The sequence below is a fragment of the Macaca fascicularis genome, chromosome 11 (genome assembly GCF_037993035.2).
Source record: "Macaca fascicularis isolate 582-1 chromosome 11, T2T-MFA8v1.1".
NCBI classification, from domain to species: domain Eukaryota; kingdom Metazoa; phylum Chordata; class Mammalia; order Primates; family Cercopithecidae; genus Macaca; species Macaca fascicularis.
Genome location: NC_088385.1, coordinates 3430648 through 3454058, shown reverse-complemented (window position 1 = coordinate 3454058; position 23411 = coordinate 3430648). Strand labels below are relative to the sequence as shown.

General features: G+C 49.6%; 1 protein-coding gene across 36 annotated transcripts in view; it reads right to left on the bottom strand.

Moving 5' to 3' along the window:
* CACNA1C (calcium voltage-gated channel subunit alpha1 C) overlaps positions 1–23411 on the bottom strand; it is a 742107-nt gene that overhangs the window by 107483 nt on the left and 611213 nt on the right. For 35 of the 36 annotated variants that reach the window (XM_045366394.3, XM_045366391.3, XM_045366401.3 and 32 more), the window contains exons 14-19: positions 11715–11922; positions 10552–10672; positions 8910–9024; positions 8036–8156; positions 7627–7696; positions 219–351 (exon numbers count right to left, since the gene is read on the bottom strand). In XM_045366394.3, coding sequence (XP_045222329.2) covers positions 219–351; positions 7627–7696; positions 8036–8156; positions 8910–9024; positions 10552–10672; positions 11715–11922 — 768 coding nt within the window. The remainder of the gene's footprint in view (positions 1–218; positions 352–7626; positions 7697–8035; positions 8157–8909; positions 9025–10551; positions 10673–11714; positions 11923–23411) is intronic. The other variant, XM_074006078.1, reaches the window with a different exon arrangement.

Below are 23411 nucleotides of genomic sequence, written 5' to 3'. Positions count from 1 at the left end.
AAAAAAAAAAAAAAAAACCAAAAAGTGCAGAGAAAAATAAAACACAAGCCTTCTGATTCAAAATCCAGGACTGTTTCCTAAATCAGTGTCTGTTTATACAATTTGCAGGGAGCTGGGAGAGCCTCAGGCTCCATCCGGAGGTTCAGGTAAAACACAGGAAACGGCCAGGCTGGTACGAGGGAGAGCAGGAGCCCACCTTCCCCACCATCGCTGCACACCTGTTGTTAGAGCTGAAGACGAAAAACGCACTGGCTTCTGGCATGGGCACTGCCTTTTCCTTAAGGTGAAGCTCAGAGAGTGGGCGTGGGCGAGGGCCGACAGGCATCTCTGGCTCCTCCTCATCCTCTTCTCCTGTAAGAAGAACAGCACCATTCTAAATAACTCCAGCACTCCCACTTATTTTACCACTTTCAGAGACCTTCCTACTGGCAGACATGATTATGGCTCTGAAAATGTAGGGTACCAACCAAGACAGACATTCTGCCATCTCCCTGTGGGTGCTGCTGCAGCTCATCTCTGTTGGAGAAGACGTAGCTGGCAGTGCACAATAAGGGGGACTGTAAGTAGGGTGACCGACTTGTCCTGGTTTTAAAACTAAAATTCCCACATCCCAGGAAACCCCCTAGTTCTGGGCAAACTGGGGTGGTTAGTCATCCTAGTTGTAAGGTATGAGAAAAGGTGACCAGGTAGGACAGGGCACTGCCAGGTGTTACTCATCTATCTAGGCTGCAGGTTGGGGAAAAGATATGGCTTAGTTGGCTTGTGGAATCCCTTGCAAATAACCCCACCCTTGGAAGTTCCAGGAATTAAAAACCAACACTTTCCCAATTTCTGAAACAAAACAAAACGACGACGACAACAAAATCATGTGCTGTCGAGATAACAGGGCAATGCTACTGACCACAACAGGCCCTTCATGCAAAGGTTTAGACACTGACACCAACTAAAGAAGCGCCTTTGTTCTCCCTGCCAGTGGCCACATTTACTGTGGAAGAAAGTCAGGCAACTTATTTCTGCGCTTGCAAGCACAATGCTCATGGGGGGAAGCACTGCATATCCTGTGCTGGTCAAATGTGTTGAAGATGCTCAGAAGGGGAAAGTAACAACATGGGAGTGAAGAGCAGACTCTCCAGCCAGTCGCCTGGATCAGAATCCTGGCTCTGTTTTTCTAGCTGTGGGCTTTTTACTGAGTCTCTCTGTGCCTCAGTTTCTCCATCTAAGGTGGAATAATAATAACAGTACATCTATACCTCAGAATGGTGCCAGGCACATAGCAGCCGCTATGGGACAGACTCGAAGCCTGTAAATTAGTGTTCAACATCTTTCTCAGTCAGATCCTTACCACCTTTTATTCCCTAACAAACTGTCCACTCACATGAAACTATTTTCTGAACACTTCACTACAGTGCGTTGAACAGTTTCCCTGCAAACTCATGCCTACCTAGAACTTCGCAATGTGACCTTATTTGGAAATATGGCCTTTGCAGATGTAATTGGTTATGATGAAGTTATTCTGGGCTAGGATGGGCCCTAAATCTAACTACTGTTCTCCTCATAAAGACAGGCACAGAGACACAAAAACACACTTAGGGAAGAAGGCCATGTAAAGACAGAGGCAGAGACTGGAGGGATGCATCTACAAGCCAAGGACTGCCGGCAACCACAAGAAGTTAGGAGAGGTAAGTGAGGATTATTCCCAAGAGCCTTTCAGAAGGTGCTTGACCCTGCAGACCCCTTGATTTTGGACTTCCAGCCTCTAGAACCATAAAAGGATGCATTGTGCTGTTTAAGCTGCCCAGCGCGTGGTCACTGGTTATGGTAGCCCTAGTGAGCTGACAAGTTCACTGTGTGCTCCGTCGTTCCTCATGCTCTCTCTCTCTCTGTTTGAGCTGTTCTTCATCTCCCTCTCTGCAGAGCACACAAGGACCCCCAATCCAGATAGCATCCTCCATCCGGCTTTCCTCAGTACTCGTGCTCCAGGGAATGACCTTTCCACAAATCCCAGCAGAACCTCTGCCTCCAGTGCCTTGATGACTGATTTTAAATGTCTGTCCCTTCTCTCTGTGTGCTGAAAACCCTGGAAAGAAAAGCTATGCCTGGCACTAGAAGCCCTTATTTCTTGATGATGATTGAACTTCCACACCCTTCAGAAGGAAGGGGACTCTATAAGACGAAGGTGAAGGGGATACTAGTCTGGCTGGAGAAAGATAGTTATGGGACGCTTGTCTCATGGATGCAGCCGGGCCTCCGCATGTTCTCCCTCTTCTGGTTCAAACAAAGCCAGGTATTGCAAAGAAAAAATGCCTGGCACAGAAAGCAATTCTTTATCAAGCAAAAAGCATTCAAGCATTTAGGGACTCAAGGCTTTTTTGGAGGACCAGTACCATACAGGCATCAATCAGATTCTTTCCCTAGGGTAATTAGAGCTGACCAGCAAGACAATTGATATTTTTTCAGCAGAAGAGAGGTCCAAGATGAAAAACTGTCTACAGGCCAAGAGTTGGAGTTCTTGTGACACCCTACCCTTGGTATGTAAAAGAAAAGTCTTCTAATTAAAGTCGAATAAGTAAAACCAGAGTTGGCCTAAATCATGATATTTCAAGTGAAATTTAACTGAGAAGGATCTTAAATTCCTGCCTAGGTGTTTGTATTCTTTTCAGTTTTGCTCGAAATGACCCAACACTTTCTTCTCCATGGTAATTTGATAACAGGTAATTCTGTGCTTATTTTAATCATTTATGTTTACAGAAACCCCTATTTACTATAGCTTTGTGCCATTCGAAGCTCCTAATGGAAAATGGTGTAGGCTCTTCCATCTGTACGAGCTCCCTCCCTGTTTATGAAGCTCCATGCTGAGCTGCATTCCTGGGGAGAAGCAAGTTAGCTGGTCCATTCAGTCACAGAGCAGCTGAACATCAGGCACAGTGCTTAACGGGAAACGATTTCTCAAGGACAAACTCCGATTTGTAAAGGAACACAACTTCAACAGCATGCGATGCTTAGCAGGTACTATGGATGTGGAGGGAGGCTGAGAGATCAGGAAAAGTCAGGCAAAGCTCATTTTGGTGTTGGCAACTGAACCATCTAGTCTTCTACTCCCAAATGCCAGTGGAATACATTAGGGATCTTTTTTTTCTCATTTTTGTTCTTGGAGGATTGGAAAAAGCACGGGAAGTGAGGTGCTGCTGCACTCTGGAGTTGCTGCTGCATTTTGGACGGCAGGTCAGAGGATTCCAAAGTAAAACCAGGGTAGCACTCGAAGCCCCGCCCTTGGTCCTTGGCAGCCCTTGCCCCTCTCCATTTGATGCTCATTTTCACTTCTGTGATTTTGCTCTTGGCCACATAAAGTAAAGACATTTGTAAGATCTGGTGCCTAGAGAGTATTAAGCCCAAGGCTGAGAACACAAAGCCATAGTTCTTGTCCTCAAGGAGCTTAGTTTCTAGCAGGGCATAAGAGTCTGCTACCAGCTGAAGGGAGTGCCTGGTTGGTAAGGGCCAGACACCCAGGGCAGTGCCTTGGGGCACAAGGAGCACAGGTGGTGGATATAGTTTCTGCATTGGGGATCTTCTCTTCACTGGCTCAATTAGAAAACCTCAGAGTCACCCTACGTTCCTCTTTGTCTCTCTCCAACATCTAAGCTATGAGTGAATCCAGCTGGTTCTACCTGCAAAATGTACCCCAAGTCTGACCACTTCTCTGCATCTCCAGCACCATCCCCTGCCCAAGCTGCCATCTTCTCTGCCTGGATACTGCACAAGCATCCTCCCTGCCCCAGTTCTGCTCTTGACCGCCACTGCTCTTTATCCACACAGCACCCAGAGGGAATCTCTGAAAGGGTGTGTCAGACATCAGGTCAGGGCCTCTTCTGCTCAGACGTTCTGGCAGCCCTCCAGGGCACTGGATCAGACCCGGTCTCCTGTGTGGCCCTGCACCTTTTGCCCTGCCCTCCTGCCCTGCCCCAGCCTCCTGCTCAGGGCACTATCCCTTGGTTCTCTCTGCTTCAGGGACACTGGCCCTCTTTGGAGTCTCCATAGCCAGTGCATCCCCCGTAAGAGATTCTGCACTCAGGCTCTCCACCTGGAGCGCCCTTCACTCTGATTCCGTGTCTAGTTCCTTTGAATCATTCAGGCTCCAGTCAAACGCTGTGTCCTCAGAGAAGCCTTTGCTGACCACACAGTCAAAGCAGCCTGACCCCTGAGTATCCCCTAACACAATCGTTGATTTCACTATCTTCACATCATGTGATGTCACCTTTTCGGTTGGTTTGCCTGCTGCCTGTCTCCCCACTGATATGTCAGCTCCAGGAGGGTGGGGGTCTTCCCTGTTTGCCCACCACAGGGACCCCCATGTCCCTGGGACCTAGCACAGTGCCTGGCACACAAGTAAGTGCTTCATGGGTAGTTCATGAATATCTACAAGGTTCCTCCCAACTCTTAGCATCTCTGATGATTGTACGATGCTGAAAAAACTCCTTCAGCCTCTCCAACTCCCCGATTCAAAGCTCAGTCAAGACCACCCTTCTGCATGAAGCCCCCAGACTCCACGACCTCATGGCTCTCCTGGACCTTGAACCCCTTGCAACAACGAAAGGCTCCCCCAGCACAGGCGCTGCTGACTACTCAGTGTCTGGTGGCACTCCTTTTTCAAATGTGTACCTGTTAACTTTAAGTCCTTAGTGGCTCTTGCAAACATCTACACGCTCACTCAAACAAATTAATAAATTAAACAAAGGTAGAATTAACTTCCACTCATCTGGGCACAATGATTTTCTTTCCAGTGAGTTGGGGTTTTTCTCTATAATTAGGGTATACCGATCTGGGAGGCTGAAACTGGCTGGCGAGCTTTTCAGATGAAACAGAGGGAAGGATTCTAGGGCTGTGGCTGGCCTCGATGGCCCCTTGTTGAATTAGAAACAGGCCCCTCCTCTGAGTATTCATGGTCATGTGAGGGCAACTGAAGCTGCAGCCAGCAGAGTGTACTCCGGAGTCCAGCTCCCACTTGGCCACTCTGATACATCGCTTTGGGTGCAATCTGGACAGCCCAGGAGGGAGGGAGAGGGCAGGGGGCGAGCCTAGGAGACAGGGCAAGAGAGAGACAGGGAGGCAGCAGAAGAGCATGGCAGTGTGCTCCCTGGCAGTGGCCCTTTCTCCCTAGTGGCCCGGCTGAAGGCAGAGCAGGAGGAACGCTCACCAGTGCTGCCTGCTAAGGGGTACCTGCACGAACCAGGCATGGCAGGGGTCAGCGGCCTGGAAGGGGCAGCGGTTGGGAGCACAATGGTAGATCAGGCTCTTCGCCATTCATGGTTCGGGAGAAGAGAAGCAGGAGGGAACCAGAGATTGACCAGAACAGAGACAACAGGCCACGTGATCTTCGGAGGAGTCTCTGGGAACTTCTGCTGCACCTGGCACTAAAGGATCCAGGAGCTGACTGGGCAGGCAGGGAAGGGAGGAAATGGGAAGGCGGGAGGAGCTGCGAAGGACAGGCTGACTTAGCCTTTAGGGGCAGGGCGATGTGTGGGGCCACCAGCTTTAAGAGCACACTGCCCTTTGGACCTCCTGGATGAGGACCTGGAGACCTGGGATAGTGTGCAAATGGGCATGCTTGGGGCTGGCTTCAAAGGCCGGAGTGGTGGCTGGTATGTTTGGCGGGGCAGTCAGGGTATGGACCAGAGGTTTCAACACAAAAGTAAAGAGACACATGTAACTAGCAGAAATGACGGGGAGCGGGACACACGCTCAAAAATCTCAAGAATCCTGAGGCCTCAGCGGAGGGGAGGAAGAGCTTTTCAGCTGGAAAGCGTAAGCATCCCCCGGTCCTCAGAGCCACCGGGTAGCTACGTTAGAGGCACTTCTAGGACGGTCAATGTGGTGACAAAATCCTTATTAGCCCTTTTTTTTTTTTTTTTTTTTTTTTTTTTAACATTCTTCTCTTTGATTTCATTAGAGCGACAGAGAAAAGCCAAGAGTACAGTATTTAGAATAATAGAATTTGAGATTTTTGTTGAAGATGCAAGAGGTGTATCTGCCATACAGGCCTGGCTGCAGCTGGGTGCCTGTGTGAAAAGACCCTCATACCAGATCTGCCTTGTGGTGTGTGCAGGGAGGCCCATCCTGGAGGCTGGCCCCATGGGAGGGTTTTTCTCAGGGCCCTAAGGAATTTGTTTTATTACTGTCTTTCATTTTAAACCTTAAAGATTTACGCAAGAGTAGAGTCTTGCATACTAAACCTCATATATAAAACCAGCTTCAACAACTTTGGACATTTTGCTGATCTTGTTCCATTTATCTTCTCTGTCCCATTTTTTTGTTGTTGGAATATTTTAAAAGCAAAGCAACTCGTAAACATTTTAGACTCTGGCTATAAACACGGCAGCAGTTTGAAAACAGAACTACAAAATATTATACCAACAAGATTAACAAAACTACTTTAAATCATTTAGTTCCAAGTCCATATTCAATTTCCCCCAATTACCTCTAAAATGTCATTTTAAAGTGTATTTGTTGCTTCAGGATCAAGACAAGATCCTCCCATTGCATTTGTTCAATAATTCTAGTACGTCGTTGAAATTCCCTAACAGTTTCACCCTAGAAGGGTTTTTAAGAACTTCAAAGGCTATTTAATGCCCTGCACATGAAAACACCCTTCCTGTTCTTTCTATCCAAGCTCCAGGAAACCACATCCTATTCCCTTGCAGGAGGAGGGGAGTGAGGATGGTGTGACCACAGGGAGTCTGGTTCCCAAGGACAACAGAAGATGCCTGTGAGTGTTCTAAGCAGAGAACCAGCGGAGGGAAAGCAAAAGGGGAAACCGAGCTTTGCTCATAAATGTAGGAGGTTCTCAGCCACCTAACTTGGTGAACAACCCAAATATAGCCTAACCTACAGGAACAAGGAAATGTCAGTAGAATCAACAGTCCCTTGACACATGTTATTAACTTCAAGCTTGAAACTGGCGATGGTATCTGCAATTCTAGGTCAGAGGAAGGTAAGCCAAGGCCTTGGACAGGACATGGGATTTCAGGAAGCTGGGAAGTGAAGCCTGGAGGGAAGACCACTGACCTCTGACAGTAAAGCCCTTGAGAAGCAGATTGCCTGCCAATTTATGTATCAGATAGAAGCACAGGAAGATGGAGTCAGTAAGAGCGCCTTTTATAATGAGACCTGAAATCATTTTCTAAAGCAACAAGTGGGACATCTGTGGTGGCAGCTGTCCCTGCACTCGGCACTGCCTCCTGAGTAGGGGCAAGGCAGATTTGGGATTTACTATTAATATTAAGTGAGCATAATGTTGCAACATATGCCATACTAATACATTATATAAATTAATAATGATTTTACAACATGTAATGTAACAAAAATTTAAATGTACACAGAATCCAGCTTGGAAAGGACACAAAAGCACTGCTCAAATGTGATTTCATTATGAGGAAAGCAGAAACAAAGCTGTCTCCCAGATGCTGACTGATGATGCTTAAATATAGAGACGGAAGACACTCAGCAGTGCAAGGTACTTATGGAGGGACACCGGAACCATGGTCCCTAATACACGGCCACTCCCACGTGGCTTTAGGATTTAAATCTCTGCCCCCAGTCTCCCAATCCCAGGTTAGGCAGTGGGACTGGTACCTGTAGTCTCTGGGTTGGGGTAGGGGCTCTTATCCTCATTTTCATTGGGCTGGAGGTCATCCATGTTGATCTAGACAGTCACAGGGGAGAAGGAGGAAGAATTCAGTTAGACATGTCCACAAGTTACGAGGCTTGCAGTAGCCTTGAAGTTGCATTTTAGTCAGTGACTTCGCTCGAAAATAGGTCCTTGTCACTTTGCATATCCCCTTCAAGACATCAGCAGATGGCTGGGATCCAGCCAATCTGCCTTCTCTTCCTCCTCCCAGCTCTCCTGTTCATCCCCACTGGCTTTCTTTCCACTGGGTGTCCTTCTTTCTCTCCTATTCTCCATGGGGTCTGGCCGGGGAAGGCTCTGGCCCTCCCTCCCCAGCACCAGCCTCACAGCTCCAGGAAGGAGACAGCTCCTCACCTTGGTGGTGGGTGGAGACTCTCCGTCAGCCGTGATGGATTTCAGCTCAATCTTCTCCTCCTTGGATTCCTCCACTGCCGGCTTCTCCACCATCTCTTGTTTCTTCTCTGGGCTGGCAGTCCTGGCCAGTCAGCAGCAGAAAAAATAAATGGCTGTTTACTGGAGTGATAGGGAACAGTGTAGGAGGGTACCGCCCTGTGGCCTTTTGGGGCCAGTGGGGGCTCCCTGGGTCTGAATCCATCTTCCTTTTTCCAGGGCACTTCTCGTGTACAGATCAGTCACAAGCGCTACGGGGCTGAGCCACACCTGCTCTGCCTGACACGCAATTGGCCTCTTGCAGCTCCAGAGATGCCTGGGCCGCCAGAGCAGAAAAGGATGGTGTATCTCCTCTAGGATTGGCTCCTGGAGGAGCTCTGCTCAGTGCCTGACAGCTGTGTGGCCTGGAACTGTCCCGTCTAGACAATGATAGGATACAACACAGGGCCCCGTCTTGTCTTCCTAACACTGGAGATGAATCATAAAGTAGTGAGGAGGACTCCCTCCATAAGCTGGAGTTGGGTTTCCCAACTGAGTGGTTGCCTTTCTCTCTCCCCACCCTACACTCCCGCCACCTATCACAGCTTCTCAAAAGATAATCCCAACAGGTGGAGAATATGACACCATTGTAGAGACTATTATAATTCACGATGGTCCCTACTAGAGCGATGCTTAGGAATTAGGAGAAAGGCCCAACTTAGGGAGCCCCAAACCCAGAGTCCTCCTAGGAGGGACAGCCAACACAGACTGGCAGTCAAGCCTCTCTCTGCCACCAGTGGGATGACATTCCAGAATGGGAGTCCTGGAGCCCCGGGCCTGGGCAAGCTTAGAGGGTTACCTGGCCAGCTTCTTTCTCTCCTTCTCCTCTTCCTCCTCCTTTTGGGCAGATGTGAGGCTCTCAGCGTCAGCCAGGTTGTCCACAGCAATGGCCAAGAACACATTCAGTAGGATATCTGTTTGTGTCCATTCTTAAAGAAAATGACCCTTGGCTTGGGGTTTTGGTGGGCACAGGGGGCAGAGGGGTGTAGGACGTGCAAGGCAGAGCTCCTCAGCAGAGAGAGCTTGACAGTGAGTCACTCTGAGGGAATCAGACCCCAACAGTGTTACTCCCCTCCCCTTGCTCCCCATCACCCTCCTAGCTACCTGGAGCTATCTAGAGGGATGAGAACAGGCTAGCCTGCACACTGGAGCAGGCGGGAGTGAGGCAGCAAGCCCTGCCTTGCACTTTAATTGCTGGGTTTCATGATTGGTTTCCCCGCTGAGATGACTGGCTGTAATTGACATTATAAACAGCATTGTCTCTAGCAGGATGCAGAATGCTCTTAAGAGCGGTTTATTATAACTAGGCACTGAGGGGGTGGCTTGGCATCTCTGCCAACTCTTAATGTGAGCCTGCACACACGAAGACCCTTGGAGGGTCCGGCTGGAGCCAGCCAAGGCTCGGGGGTTCCCAATGGAGACAGTTCTTTGCCCTTTCTCCCCACCCCACTCCACCAACAGAAACGCTGTGGGTCAGAGAAGTGCAGAATCAAAGAAAGCATAGCTGGAAGGGCGCTTTCAGTTTGTGAAGTCTGACCCCCAGCCCCAGGCACCCAGACATTCCTATCATTTCACACACAGGGAAGCCGCAACCCAGGCAGGGGAAGAGGGGCTTGTCCAGGAAGGCGTCTGAATGTGGTAGGGGCTTTGCATGCATGATCCCATTAAAACTCCCCACGACCCTTTACATAGTAGGTTCTACGATTCCATGGCCACATTTTACAGACACTGAGGTAGAGGAGAGGGGTCACCCAGCTGGGAAAAGAGGAAACCTTGTCTGCTGGCTTCCATGACTGTGTTCTCTGCACTGCCTTAACTGGGACTTGGCCCGGTGCTGTTCCCATGTTACCCCTGACTCTGGACGTGACTCTCTCGGGGTGGTGAGCTGGGGAAGAGAAGCAGCACCTGTGGTTTGTGACCCTGGAAACCCCACCCACGAGCCAGGATCAGGAAGGAGCTTTTAGGGCTGTGTGAAGTCTGGGCAGCTCTGCCTGTGACTCCAGTCCTGGAGAGCAGCATCAGAGGGAGGGGTGCTGACCAAAAAGCAGGAGGGGAGCTGAAGGTCACTTGAAGGACAACGGCTCACCCTCCCTTGCGGAGCGCCCCGCCTCTGCGCGGACGCAGCGGCCCCAGGGCAGCCGGCCCGTGTCCCTACCGCAGCCCGTGTGAGAGGCTGCGCAGCGCACGCCGCAACGCCAGGGGGCGTCGCTCACCTACAGGACGCCGAGCGCACGCCCGGAAGGGTTCCGGAAGGTGAACCTCACCTATGGCAAAGCTGCACGTTTCCACCCAGACCCACCTCCGCCGCCATGGGGTTCTAGGCTGGGTGGTGTGAGCCCGAGCGGGACCGCCCGGACCTGCGGGGACGTGCCCGCTTGGCACTGTGCTGCAGGCTGGGGGCTGGGGGCCGCAGGGGTGGGGGGGGCAGCAGCAAAGGATACAGTTTCCACAGATGAAGAGGATGATGAAGTAAATACAGACTAACATCCCTGGAAAAGAGGGGCCGCCATAAGCCATGATCCCATCATACATCACCGAATTCCAGTCCTCCCCGGTCAGGATCTGAATGACACATTCCCACCAATAAGGGACACAGCGTTAGACCAACAGCAAACCCGAAACCACCCTGCCCTGCCCCACTACGTCAACAGAATTGTCCAAAATTTCCTTTCACTCCTCTCCCTCCTCCTGGCCCCCGATCCTCCTCCCCAGGGGGCTCTGAGCTATTCCACTGTCCTTACACAAAAGGCCTGGCCACTGGCATAATAGGATTTGAAGGGTGACTAAAAGGGCTTTTTGGCCCAAAGATCTCTGACTTTCTCCACACATGCTTGAGCTGACCATCAGCTATTCCTGGGGGGTAAGGCATCAGGGCCCTTGTGCAGTTGTGTGTTTGCTGAGACAGCCACACGCTACACCAGCTTTCCCCAAACATTAATCACTTGAAGATTTTCATAGCATCTACATGTGATTCATTTTTACCTCCATCTACTTTTAAACTTAAATAGATGCCACTCTGAGTTTGCCCTAAGCCAAAATATCTGCGAAATCACAAATTTGATGGGCCAGTAATATTTTTTTCCTGGGACAAGCATGGTGGGTAGGAAAGCCAGGGTTTCGTCACCCTCTCCCCCCGCTCAGTAAGAGCAGTCTGCTTTTCTTTGTTTATGTTTTGGGCTTTCATGGAGAATTTGAGTAAAGGATTCCATGGATAAGAAGGCTTTCTTTTTTTTTTCTTTTCTTTTCTTTTTTTTTTTTTTGAGACAGAGTCTTGCTCTGTTGCCTAGGCTAGAGTGTGCAGTGGGGGCGGGATCTCAGCTCACTGCAACCTCCGCCTCCTGGGTTCAAGAGATTCCCCTGATAAGGCATTTTTAAACCACTTAGATTGTTTCCCCTAATGGTCCACCCACTAGTGGAATTCCACAGCAGATGGGGACAGGGGAAACTATAGAAAAAACTCAAGACTCTCGCAGGCATGGGCTCTCCAGGGCTGATCTAGGCTGGCTGTGGCTGCCTGGTGAAAGGGTGTAGCTTTCCACACTCCCCCCACCACCCCGCCACTCAACCACCCCGAGTCCGAATCCCAGCAGAGAAGAGTCCGTACCTGAAACACAGTGAGGAGGGACTGGGGGAAGTTATCAAATGTGCTCCTCCGGGTCTGCATCTCATCAAAGTTGAACTTTCCTCCAAAGAGCTGCATCCCCAGGAGGGAGAAGATGATGATGAAGAGGAATAGGAGAAGGAGCAGGGAGGCGATGGAGCGCACAGAGTTCAGCAAGGATGCCACCAGGTTGCTCAAGGAGTTCCAGTACCTGAGAGCCAACAGGAAGGAGGTCAGCACCCTGCCCCTTGCTGTCCTCCCCATTGTGCCTCATTCTCACAACTACACACTGCAGGTTCTCAGAGGAGCTGCCACTCTATGCTCTTTTTTTTTTCCCTGTCTGTGGGGAGGGGTGTTGGTGGTGGTGTGAGTTGCCACCCTGGAGGGAGTTAATTCGAGGTGCCAGGATGACTAATCTGTTGGGGAAGAGACGGGGGCAGTGGTCAGAAGCCTGTGACCTAGCTCTGCCGGTTACCTGCTACATGTGCCTCTGGCAAGACATTTCACTTCCCTGCCTTCTGCACCCCCATCTGAAAAAATGGAGACAGCTGTAGCCCTTGCCTCATTAGGCTATTGGCAGAATTGTGTGACACGATCCACCTTTCCCCAAAGAGCCCCCTGGAGAGTGCTTGGCACACAGTTGATAAAGGTTGGTAATTATTGTTGTCGTTGTTGGTCTCTAAACAGAAAAAAAGCTTTATTATTATTATTTTTTATTTTTATTTTTCCCCATGAATGCCTGTCTGAGCTCAGCCTAGGCAGCAGCTTTCTAGCAGAGGCAAGAATTAGGTCACCCAAGGGTAAGAGAGAGTTCATGGCTCGGTGAAGTTTCCCAAGTTGACCGTGTCCTAAGAATTGTTTTTTCAAGGGCCTTTGCTCTTGAGACTCTGATTCATTAGCTGTAGTTTGGGGCCCAGATATCTTTGTTTTTAACAAGCGTCCTACAGGATTCTGATCAGCAGGTGAGTTTGGGAAATCCTAGATTGTAGCAAACCTGTCACGCCCACTGGGGCAGCTCAAAGCACGAGTCCTCTGAGTGGGCAGGAGCTCGGTCCTGAGTGGACATGGGCTTTCAGTGGGATCCCTGGGGAGGAAGTCCCCACTCCTCACAGTCCTGGGGCCTCTCTCCACTATAAATACAGAGATCCTGGCAAAATCCCTTTCTCATGAAAAAGCGGGAGGGGAAACCTACTAATGACTGCCGGATGCTGGGTGGGCGCCTGGGTGAGGGTCCGCTCAGGATCAGGAAGTGCACCGTAGCAAAAGGACACGGCCCCGAAGGGAGCAAGGGCAAGAACAGGACAATCTCATTTCCCTCTGGCCCCCTCTGGCCCACCTGCCTCCTAGGTCACTACCTTGAGAGATTCCCAGCTCATCACCAATCCAGACAGTGGATTGCTTTTGCTGCTTCTGTGAGTGACATGCAAGCCACTCCCACTGCAGCCACAGCCTGGGCTCATCTCTGCAGAGAATGGTTCCACACCAAGGGACAGAAGCAGAGGGGTCATAGTTTGGATGGCAACATGAACTTTTCACCCACCTGCAGCCTCGAGGGCACCTTTGGCCTCCACAAATCCAGCTTTTCCTCACTTCTATTTTGCCTGCCAGCCATACCCCCTCTGTTGCAGAACATTAATATACGTTTATTTGTATCTGTTCTATACAGTCTTTTTTTTTTCTTTTTTTTTTTTTTTTTTGAGACGGAGTCTCGCTCTGTCGCCCAGGCTGGAGTGCAGTGGCACAATCTCAGCTCACTGCAAGCTCCGCTCCACCTCCCGGGTTCACGCCATTCTCCTGCCTCAGCTTCCCAAGTAGCTGGGACTACAGGCGCCCGCCACCACGCCCGGCTAATTTTTTGTAATTTTAGTAGAGACGGGGTTTCACCATGTTAGCCAGGATGGTCTCGAACTCCTGACCTCATGATCCACCCGCCTCGGCCTCCCAAAGTGCTGGGATTACAGACGTGAGCCACCGCGCCCGGCCTATACAGTCTTATCTCACCAAAATAGGCTCTAAATTTTAGACGGCAGAAGATGGCAGGGTTTTTTCTCCCTCCATCTTCCCCATCTCTGTCCTTAAATAAATTCTGTACAACCCACTATGTGTGATGGACTGCCTGGAGCCCCTGCAGGCTAGAGGCTGTAGTGATCTGCTTAAAGAAAAAAGTAAGAGAACCTCTCTGGGGGTAGGACACCCTCCCCTCTTACAGCTAAAGCAGTTTTCCCAAGCCTGCCTGGTGATCAACACCAGTAGAGGTGGGCTGGGCACGGTGGTGGCTCATGCCTGTAACCCCCTTTGGGAGGATTGTCACTTTAGGAGGTCAAGGCAGGAGGACTGCTTGAGGCCAGGAGTTCGAGACCATCTTGGGCAGCACTGTGAGACCTCATCTTTAACAAATTTTAAAAAATTAGTTGGGTGTGGTGGCGCATGCCTGTAGTCCCGCCCACTGGGGAGACTGAGATGGGAGGATCACTTGAGCCCAGGAGTTCGAGGCTGCAGTGAGCTATGATTGCACCACTGCCCTTCATCCTGGGTGACAGAGACCCTGTCCTAAAATATTAATTAATTAATTAATAATAATAGAACAACAACAACAACAAAAATACCAGTGGGGTGTGTTAGCATTTCCTACATCCTGATTCCAGGTCCCTCCCTTGCACTGTGAAACCCTAATCTCTGACTCTGGGGCTGGGGTAATCCTCACGCAGCCAGTTCAACACTTGCCAATACACTGGGAGTTGGGAACCAGCAACTTTAAGCATATTTATAACAAGAATTTCCAGCTGTATCCGAGGGAAGAGTGTCTGCATGTGTGCTGAAGTCACAAATCCTCTAGAGATCCTTGGTGCGCTCAACCGTCATGGAAGATTCTGGAAAACCCTTAATGGCCATGGAAGGTTGATGCCTTCATTTTCATGAAGTAAAGAGGCATGTGGGAAATAACTCCAACTGGGATTATACCTGAGACTCAGGTATGTCTGACAGCCATGGGGACCAACGAGAGCTTGACAAACAGGTCATGGCTGCAGAGGGAGAGGGCCAGGTGCCATCAGCAAGAAAGTCTGGGGGAGGCCCCAGATGAAGGGCAGCTGTGGGGGCGGGGCCCTCCTGACCTGGGAGCCCCTTGGAATGCCTGGGGCTCCAGGGAGGAGGCAGCTGTGGGCCAGGAACAGATCCAGTCTCTAAGAGGGGAGAACGCTCCTGGGAAGGCGGAGATGGAGCATGGAAACTGGCAGGGATCTCCCAGAGCGACGGCCAAAGGCAAGGACGCGCGTGTGGACACAGAGCTGGGTCTGGAGGAGCACCCTCCGCCCACTCTCCCTGCTGCCCCTGCCTCCCTCAACCCCTGGGGTGTCTGGGAAAGTCTGAGCTGCACAACACTGGGGTTCGTGCTCTGACGGAGCTCCTGCTTCCCACCTATCACCTTTCCCATCTCCAGGAAACGAGAACCATAGCTTTTGGCTCAAAGCAAAGTCCTTGGAGTCATCTTCCTGACTCTCTCACACTCTGCATCAGCAAATCCTTCTGCGCCATCTTCAAAATGAGTCCTGACTTTGGCCACTTCCCACCGCCTCCTCATCCTCACTGCCTGGACCCCCGCTCCGGGCAGCTGCTCTCCAGGCTGCAGCAGCAGCAGGTGTTGCTATGAGGTGAGACCCACGAAGCCTCAGTCTTGCTTCAATCACCTCCCCTTCTCCTCTGGGTCAAAGCCAGGGTTCTCCCAAAGGCCTGGGAGATTCTGGCCCCAGAGCCTCAGCGACCAGCCAGCTGCACTCCCCTCCCTCGGGCCCCCTCACTCTTTCTCCAGCTCCCACACACGCTCCTGCCTGGCCAAGGCCAAGGCCATGCTGCTGTCCGTCTTCAGCAGACGTCAGTGGGGCTCACCCCTTCAGCTCCTTCAGACCTCACATCTCCCCTGGCCACCGCTCTATCCCTCATCACTCTCAAAGAATAATTACTTCTTTGCTTATTGTCTATTTGCCCTCGCCAGAATGTGAGGCCCTGGGAGAGGGAACCCATCTGTTACATTTATATCCTTAGAGCTTAGAACAGTGCCTGGCCCAAAGTAGGTGATGAGCAAACATTTTGTTCAGTGAATGAATGAAGCTTACTGTTCGTATGACACATCGGTACTTCCTGGAGGGAAAGGCAAGGGGCCATGGAGTTGCATGGTTGCTTCTGTGCACGTGTGTTTGTGTGCGTGTGCACTTAAGTTGAACACACTTTGCCAGTGAGAAGTAGCTGCCTGCCCCTGCTTGCATAGCCTTCCTATTCCCACAGCTTCCTTACATCCATGGGGAGGGATTTTCTGAGATTCCTGACTGTTCCATTGCTAGACCATGCATCAGACTAATATGTATCAATTTGTCCTACAGAAAACAGAGTTTCTGTGGCTTGAGCAACCCCTGGGGTAGGATTTCCAGATCACTGTGAAGGTGTGTCACCTCTGGGGAAGAACTCACATTCTCAAATTCACTGGTCCCAGTTTTGAGGGCATAGATCAGTCTCCGTTTAAAAGATGAATTGGCACCAGCCTACTGTCTACATGAAAAACACCTGGGGTGAAAGATATGTCCTGGGGATCAGTAACATAGTGAAAACATGGCTCAGACAGACAGACAGACAGAGACATGGTTGTTTCTGCTGTTTGTCTTCAGCCTACTGTTGCTTCCCATTCAACAGGGAGAAAGATGGGGTTGGGCCCGAGGCAGGCCTGCCACCTGTCCTTTCCTTTCCTTTGCAGCAGGATAAAGAGGGCAGGCTGCTGCCCGGGGCCTGGCATCATGAGGGGTGCTCAGCTTGCTGAGCAGAAGGCTTCCATTCCTAATGTGCAAATTATCAGGGATGTGTTATGTGCTCATCTAGAAGATGAGACAAAGGAATTGCTGAAATGACGACATGGCAAAGAATGCTGATAGAGTTCAGAGGAGAAAGGCTGAATTCCGGAGCCTGGCAGGTCTTGGCTGGTAGCAGGTTGAGGGTGGGGGCTCACTATCACTGACATGGATGAGATTTGAAGGTGTCCAGGTGGCAGCCTTTGAGGTGGGCAGGGTGACATGAAACACCACTTAAATAAAGCAGCTGGCAGTCCTGCAGGTCCTCACACTCCCTCCTCTTAATGTGGTCTGATGGCTCACACAGCTATGGCCTGAAGATTGGATGATGGCCTCCTATCCTAGAATCACCCTCTTTTTTTAGGAAGATTCACTGGTGGTAAACTAGAGGGGTTAATGGCACACTCACAATCAACTGAAGCTTTTTTCCTCATTGGTCAAAAATATGAAATACACACGCTCATACACCAAAAAGGCAAGAGCTTTGGAGAGAAGCAAGCAGCAGCAGAGCAAAGCGCTTCATGTCTGTTGGCCACAGACCTCATGGAGAAGTGGAAAACTGAAGCACTGTCTCATCAGAGTAGTGCACACACATGCCCACAGATGCCCAAGCTCACATTCAGTGCTGTGGGCTCTACAGCACCCGGTGCAGGTGTCCGGCTCTAGATCACCCCCGAGACACTCCGCCTGCGTCGCCATCCTTGGCATCAACTTTCCCTTCCCATTCTCTGACTGCTGGAATCATTCTCGCCAAACTGTGCGTCCTTGCTCACCCCATCCCCCATCCGACCCACTCGGCTCACTGTTTTATCCTTAAAGTACAGCACATCTGAGGGCTTTTCATCACATCAAGTTCTCTGCCACCTAAATTCTCTCCTTCCCTCTACCTTCCTACTCCCAGCCTCCCTTTAAGCCCTCTCACTTGCTGACCGCCATGTCACTTCTGCTACCTCTTCCCTCTGCCTCTCTTGATTTAAGTTACCACCATCTGTTCAGAAACCCTTTTATCTCCATTTGTTTCCCCTTCTCTAGATCTGTCTCTGGGTTTGGGGCTCTGTGGAATTCTTCCTCCTCTTCTATAATATAAAGAGACCTGAGCCTTCCTTGAACTGGGACTTTCATCTCGTGAACCTTTTGCTTCAAAGAACTCAGGGCCAGCTCCTTTACCTTTATTCTAGGTACAGAGCAGAGCATGGAGCTTGCCATAAATAAGAGATCTTCAAAATAACAGTAGCCACCACTTTCAGATGCTCTGCAAATGTTCCACCCTGTTCTCTCTGTGTTCCAGAGAAGGTCATAACTGACTTTGATACCTGCCCAAAATGCTCTCATCCTGAAGGCTAAAAAAAAATTCTTGGTTTCGGTGGCAAGTGATCTATTGTTAAAAGAGTATTTATAAAGCAATCTCCTGTGGTGAATCTGTGTGGCTGGGGCTTCATGGGAGGCAATGGAGTGAGGAGGAGTGAGAGTCAGCTGAGGCCACCTGGGGAAGCAGGTAGCATCCATCCAGCGAGTGAGCACAGGAGTGGGTGTCCTCAGAGCAGAGCTTCCGTCAAGTTGAGCCCTGGCCCCTTAAGACACAATAGAACTGGGAGGGATTAGTATGCTCAGAGGTGGAACTGTATATGCTGGGCTAGGCCTGGAGGAATCAAACAGAATTCTAGAGTATTTTGGTCTGGGATAGCCTGGGCCTCATCTACCAGCTCAGTTTCTACTGGTACCTGCCCCAGCTCCCGTCCCTTCTAGCAGGCTGGGAAGACCATTTTGTGGTTTCACTTTTGAGGCAAGGGCTGACTTGGTTAACAAGTTCAAAGGTCTTGTCTTCCCTGTTTGCAGCAGATGTCTTGGTCACATTGAGAACGGAACCTGCATGGGGAGTGTAATCTGGTCAAGAGGGCAAGGTGGTCTGGCCTGGACCTGGGGATGGCCTTAGCAGTGTGCTTCTCTGAGCTTCTGGGCCACAGGGCCCTAGTCACCCAGTGTCACCTAGTTGGTCCCTCCAACCACAATTGTGTCAGGGCTAGGGAGTCATCCTCACCTGCATCTTCTTAATCTTTCTCCTAGTAGGTGACACCAGTCCATTTCCATTCCAGAGGAGAACCACCCATTGTGTTGACAGCCACACTGCAGGCTCTGGAGTCTGAGCTGCTTTTGCCATAGACTCCTGCCAGGGACCTGGGCCTCTGCCAAACAGACCTCCTTAATAATGGCCCTCAATGAGCTCAGAGGCTCCAGGGGGCCTGAGAAGAGTGGGGGCTAGAAGGTGATGGGAGAGCTGGGAAGGTGTGGGCTGGATCTGCTGCTCGAGGCCAGATGCTGGTGGGGACACGAAGACATTTCGAGCCTGGGGGATGTGCTAACGGCTCTCACCCGGAGCTCCGTGGGGCCCATATGTGGCCAAGATTCGGGAGCCAATCCATCTGTGCTGAATCAGCCCCAGCTCCCACTGCAAGGCCTGGGAAGGGAGCTTCAGGGGAGGAGCAGCAGGAGAAACAAAGAGGGATTGAAGGTGTGAGAGGGAAAACAGCAAGTGCTAGAGGGGCCTCACTGCACGTGAAAACCAAGTGTGTCAAAAATGAGATGCGATTAGTAAGCTGGTATCACGTCCGATTGAATCTGTCTGAAGCCCTTCTCCCACCCCTCAGAATATGTCAGACTGGGCTGACAAAGAGTAGACAAACTGGATATTGAATCTGGGCAGCACTGAGAGCCACAGGTGGAAGAACCCAATCCATTATGAGGCTGGAAGGCCCACCGTACTGGGGCATTTACTCAAAGAAGACAAAGATTCTGGCCATGTGTATGCCCCACTGTTCTCAATGGGCAGGAATCTCATCTTCCTCAATCTTTTCTATTAAGTAATTTTCTTATAGTCTAGTACAGTCTTCCTGGCCTTTTTTTTTTTTTGTCTTGAAACAATAAGATGAATGATACGCATACGTGTAGCGTACTCCTTAAGGTGTTCTCAGGTTTTGACAAAACACAAAAAATATATGTAAAGAATTCATTTCCCTCATAATGACGTATCAAAGACATCTGCTCCCTTCAGGCATCATGGATGAGTAGTAAGTCCACCCACTCATAGAAGCATTTTGTAATGCAAGTGACCGAGTGATGCTATTGTGTTACAAGGACAATATTAATTTTTTTTTTTTTTTTGAGGTGGAGCCTTGCTCTGTCGCCCAGGCTGGAGTGCAGTGGCCGGATCTCAGCTCACTGCAAGCTCCGCCTCCCGGGTTCACACCATTCTCCTGCCTCAGCCTCCCGAGTAGCTGGGACTACAGGCGCCGCCACCTCGCCCGGCTAATTTTTTTGTATTTTTTAGTAGAGACGGGGTTTCACCGTGTTAGCCAGGATGGCCTCGATCTCCTGACCTCGTGATCCACCCGTCTCGGCCTCCCAAAGTGCTGGGATTACAGGCTTGAGCCACCGCGCCCGGCAATTGTTTTATTTTTTAAAGAAACTATTCACGAACTTTGGAATTTCAGCTCTCAGTAATAAATTACTTACTATACACCGTCCAGCTGCTCTGGATGTACCAGTGTGTCATGACCTCAGGGTGGAGAACCACTGATTGAGATCCCTGTTCCCGACTCTTGGGCAACGGGCCCTGGGTGAGGGAAGAGCAGCCTGGAATTCTAGAATTCTAGAAAGGGAGCCATGAATCCATGTGTCCACCAAGCATTATACTACTCTGAATAAACAGCCTGTCTTGCATTGACATTACCGCTTTTCAAACATACACAGATGTGTAGGAATTTAAATTTAAAAGCTTTACTGAATTCATAGTAGCTCTTACCTTGATGTGTTTTCTCAGTCAAAAACTATCAAAAGTACCATCTTGACAGAATTAGAGACCACAGTATGGAGAAGACAGTGGAGATGTAAGAATCAAGTTTTTTGGCTGGGCAAGGTGGTCAGCCAAGTGGGAGGCTCTCTTAAGACCAGGAGTTTCAGACTAGCCTGGGCAATATAGTGAGACCCCATCTGTACAAAAAATAAAAATATCAGCCAGACATGGCACTTATAGTGCCAAGTTACTTGGGAGGCTGAGGCAAGGGGGTAGTATTACTTGAGCCCAGGAGTTTGAGGCTACAGTGAGCTATGATTATGCTACCACACTCCAGCCTAGGTGACAGAGTGAGATCCTGCCTTGACAAAAGAAGAGGGAAGAGAAGAAGAAAAGGAATAAGAAGAAGGAGGAGGAGGAGGAGGAGAGGAGGAGGAGGAGAGGAGGAGGAGGAGGAAGAGGAACAGGAGGAAGAGGAACAGGAGGGGAAGGAGGAGGAGGAGAAGGAGGAGGATGAGGAGAAGGAGGAGGAGAGGAAGAGGAGGAGGAAGAGGAGGAGGAGGAAGAGGAGGAGGAGGTGGAGAGAAGGAGGAGGAGGAGAAGGAGGAGGAGGAAAAGGAGGAAGAGGAGGAGAAGGAGGAAGAGGAGGAGGAGGAAGAGGAGGAGGAGGTGGAGAGAAGGAGGAGGAGGAGGAAAAGGAGGAAGAGGAGGAGGAAGAGGAGGAGAAGGAGGAAGAGGAGGAGGAAGAGGAGGAGGAGGAAGAGGAGGAGGAGAAGAGGAGGAGGAGGAAGAGGAGGAGGAGGAGGAAGACGAGGAGGAGGAGGAAGATGAGGAGGAAGAGGAGGAGGAGGAGGAAGAGGAGGAGGAGGAGGACGAGAAGGAGGAGAGAAGGAGGAGGAGGACGAAGAGGACAGGAGGAGGAGAGGAGGAGGAGGAAGAGGAGAAGGAGGAGGAGGATAAGGAGGAGTAGGAGGAGGAGAGGAGGAGGAAGAGGAAGAGGAGGAAACGAGGAAGAGGAGGAAAGGAGGAAGAGGAGAAGGAGGAGGAGGATAAGGAGGAGTAGGAGGAGGAGAGGAGGAGGAAGAGGAAGAGGAGGAGGAAGAAGAGGAAGCAGAGGAGAAGGAGGAGGAAAGGAGGAAGAGGAGGAGGAGGAGGAGCAGGAGGACGAGGAAGAGGAGGAGAAGGAGGAAGAGGAGGAGGAGGAATAAAGTTTTCCAAATGCACATGAAGGGCAGTATTTTAGGAGAAGAAAGCAGACCAAGAGCAGCAGTAGGAAATTAGGCCAGTGGTTCTTCAATTGAGGTCGGTCATTGGACCACCAGCATGGAACTCTCTGGGAGTTGCTGGCCAAAATCTCTAGAGATGAGCTCCTTAATGAGCTCCTTCATGGGTTCAGCTAGGTTTAAGAATTGCAATCACTGGTTCAGACTACATTGTAAAAATAAAAAAAAAAAAGAAGACATTTCTTCTACATATGAGTAGCAGCCAGACGTTGCAAAGTATTTTCCAAGATATTTTAAAAGAAGAAGAACACATGCACTTGTCTGATGGCAGGACCATGCACAGATGACTCATTTCAAGGTTCAGCTGAAGGGACCACAATGTCTACTCCCAGCCCATATTTTAGGCATTTTTCTTGGTCACTGTCACCCAGTCCCAAGGCTGGGGCTGGAGACAGGCTTATGGGATTTCCCAACCTCATTAGTCTCTTTGTTGCTTTCCGAAAACCCCCAGAGGCTTTGGAGACTTGAAAATAGGAAGATGACGGCCTTTGCCAAAGTCACTTTCAATTAGACAAGGATTTTTTTTCTGTTTATAGACTTCATAGAGATCTGATAATACTACTACTCTTTCTTGTGGAGGGACTACAGGAAGCTGTCTGATTAAGATAGACTTTGAAAAATGGTTTCTTGGCAATATCTTCAGATTAGAAATAAATTGGTGATTAAAAATAGAATGAATGTTAAATCTTTTCAAGATGTCATAACAATATATAGCAGCAAGATTTCTTTTCTATAGAAATATATATATATATATATATATATATAACCCAAAACAGGGACTTTTGAGAATTATTTAAGAGGCATTGAAAACTCCAAGTTAAAAATAGCTTTTACCAGACCCCAGGAGGAGCAAGTAGAATCGGCAATTATCTAACAAGAACCAGGGCATAAAGATCCTTTAAGTCCTGTCTCAGGGAACTAGATAAGACAGGTCAGCTCTCAGCTCTGCGGTGCACAGCAGTGGTTAGGAGCACAGCACCTCAAGTCAGACCCACAGACCTGCCTTGCCTTTTAATCCCAGTGTTACCTCTGAGCAGTTTTGTGACCTTGGGCAACTGACAACTCTCTAAGCCTCAGTTTTCTCATCTGCAAAATGGGAATAAGAATAGTAGCAGCCTGCCCTCATCCTCAAGTAGGTAGTTGGGAGGATGACTCAAGCTAACATTCGCAGGCCTCTGGCTCACCCTGTCTGGCACAGAGTAAGCACTGGTGCATGGTAATCACTGCTGTTATAAGGATTTCTATCACTTTTACTGTAAACCAAGGACTTTCTGTAATGCCAACATATTCAGGACACTTAGGAAGAGCTCTCTTTCGATGGGGTCAGACAGGGAAAGAAGGCTGTTGCTTAGGAGCATTAAACTTCTGGATTTTAATCGTGCGTATCCGTTAAGTCCCTCATCTGAGATTCAACCTTCTCCAGGAGCTATCTCCTGCTCCCAATTTCTCACAGCAGGTAATTCCGGCACCCACCACACTTTGCCAGCTCATTATATTCTGTCTTAGATTTTCCTTTAATCTCTTCATGTGCACAAACTCCATCTCCCCAACCAGACTATAGGTTTAGTTCATGCCATACACCTTATTTTTTGATTTTTTCCATCTCTCTGAGCTCAATACACAGTATATACATGGTGGGTAAATAAGTAAGAATAAGAGTATGTGAATATGTAGGTCACTATTAGCTCTCTTCTCCTTCTTCCTTCTAATAATAGCAGTCATAATATTAGATTAATAATAAAAGCTTCTGCATATTGAGTCCTTTCTGTGCACTAAATGAAACACTTTAAAT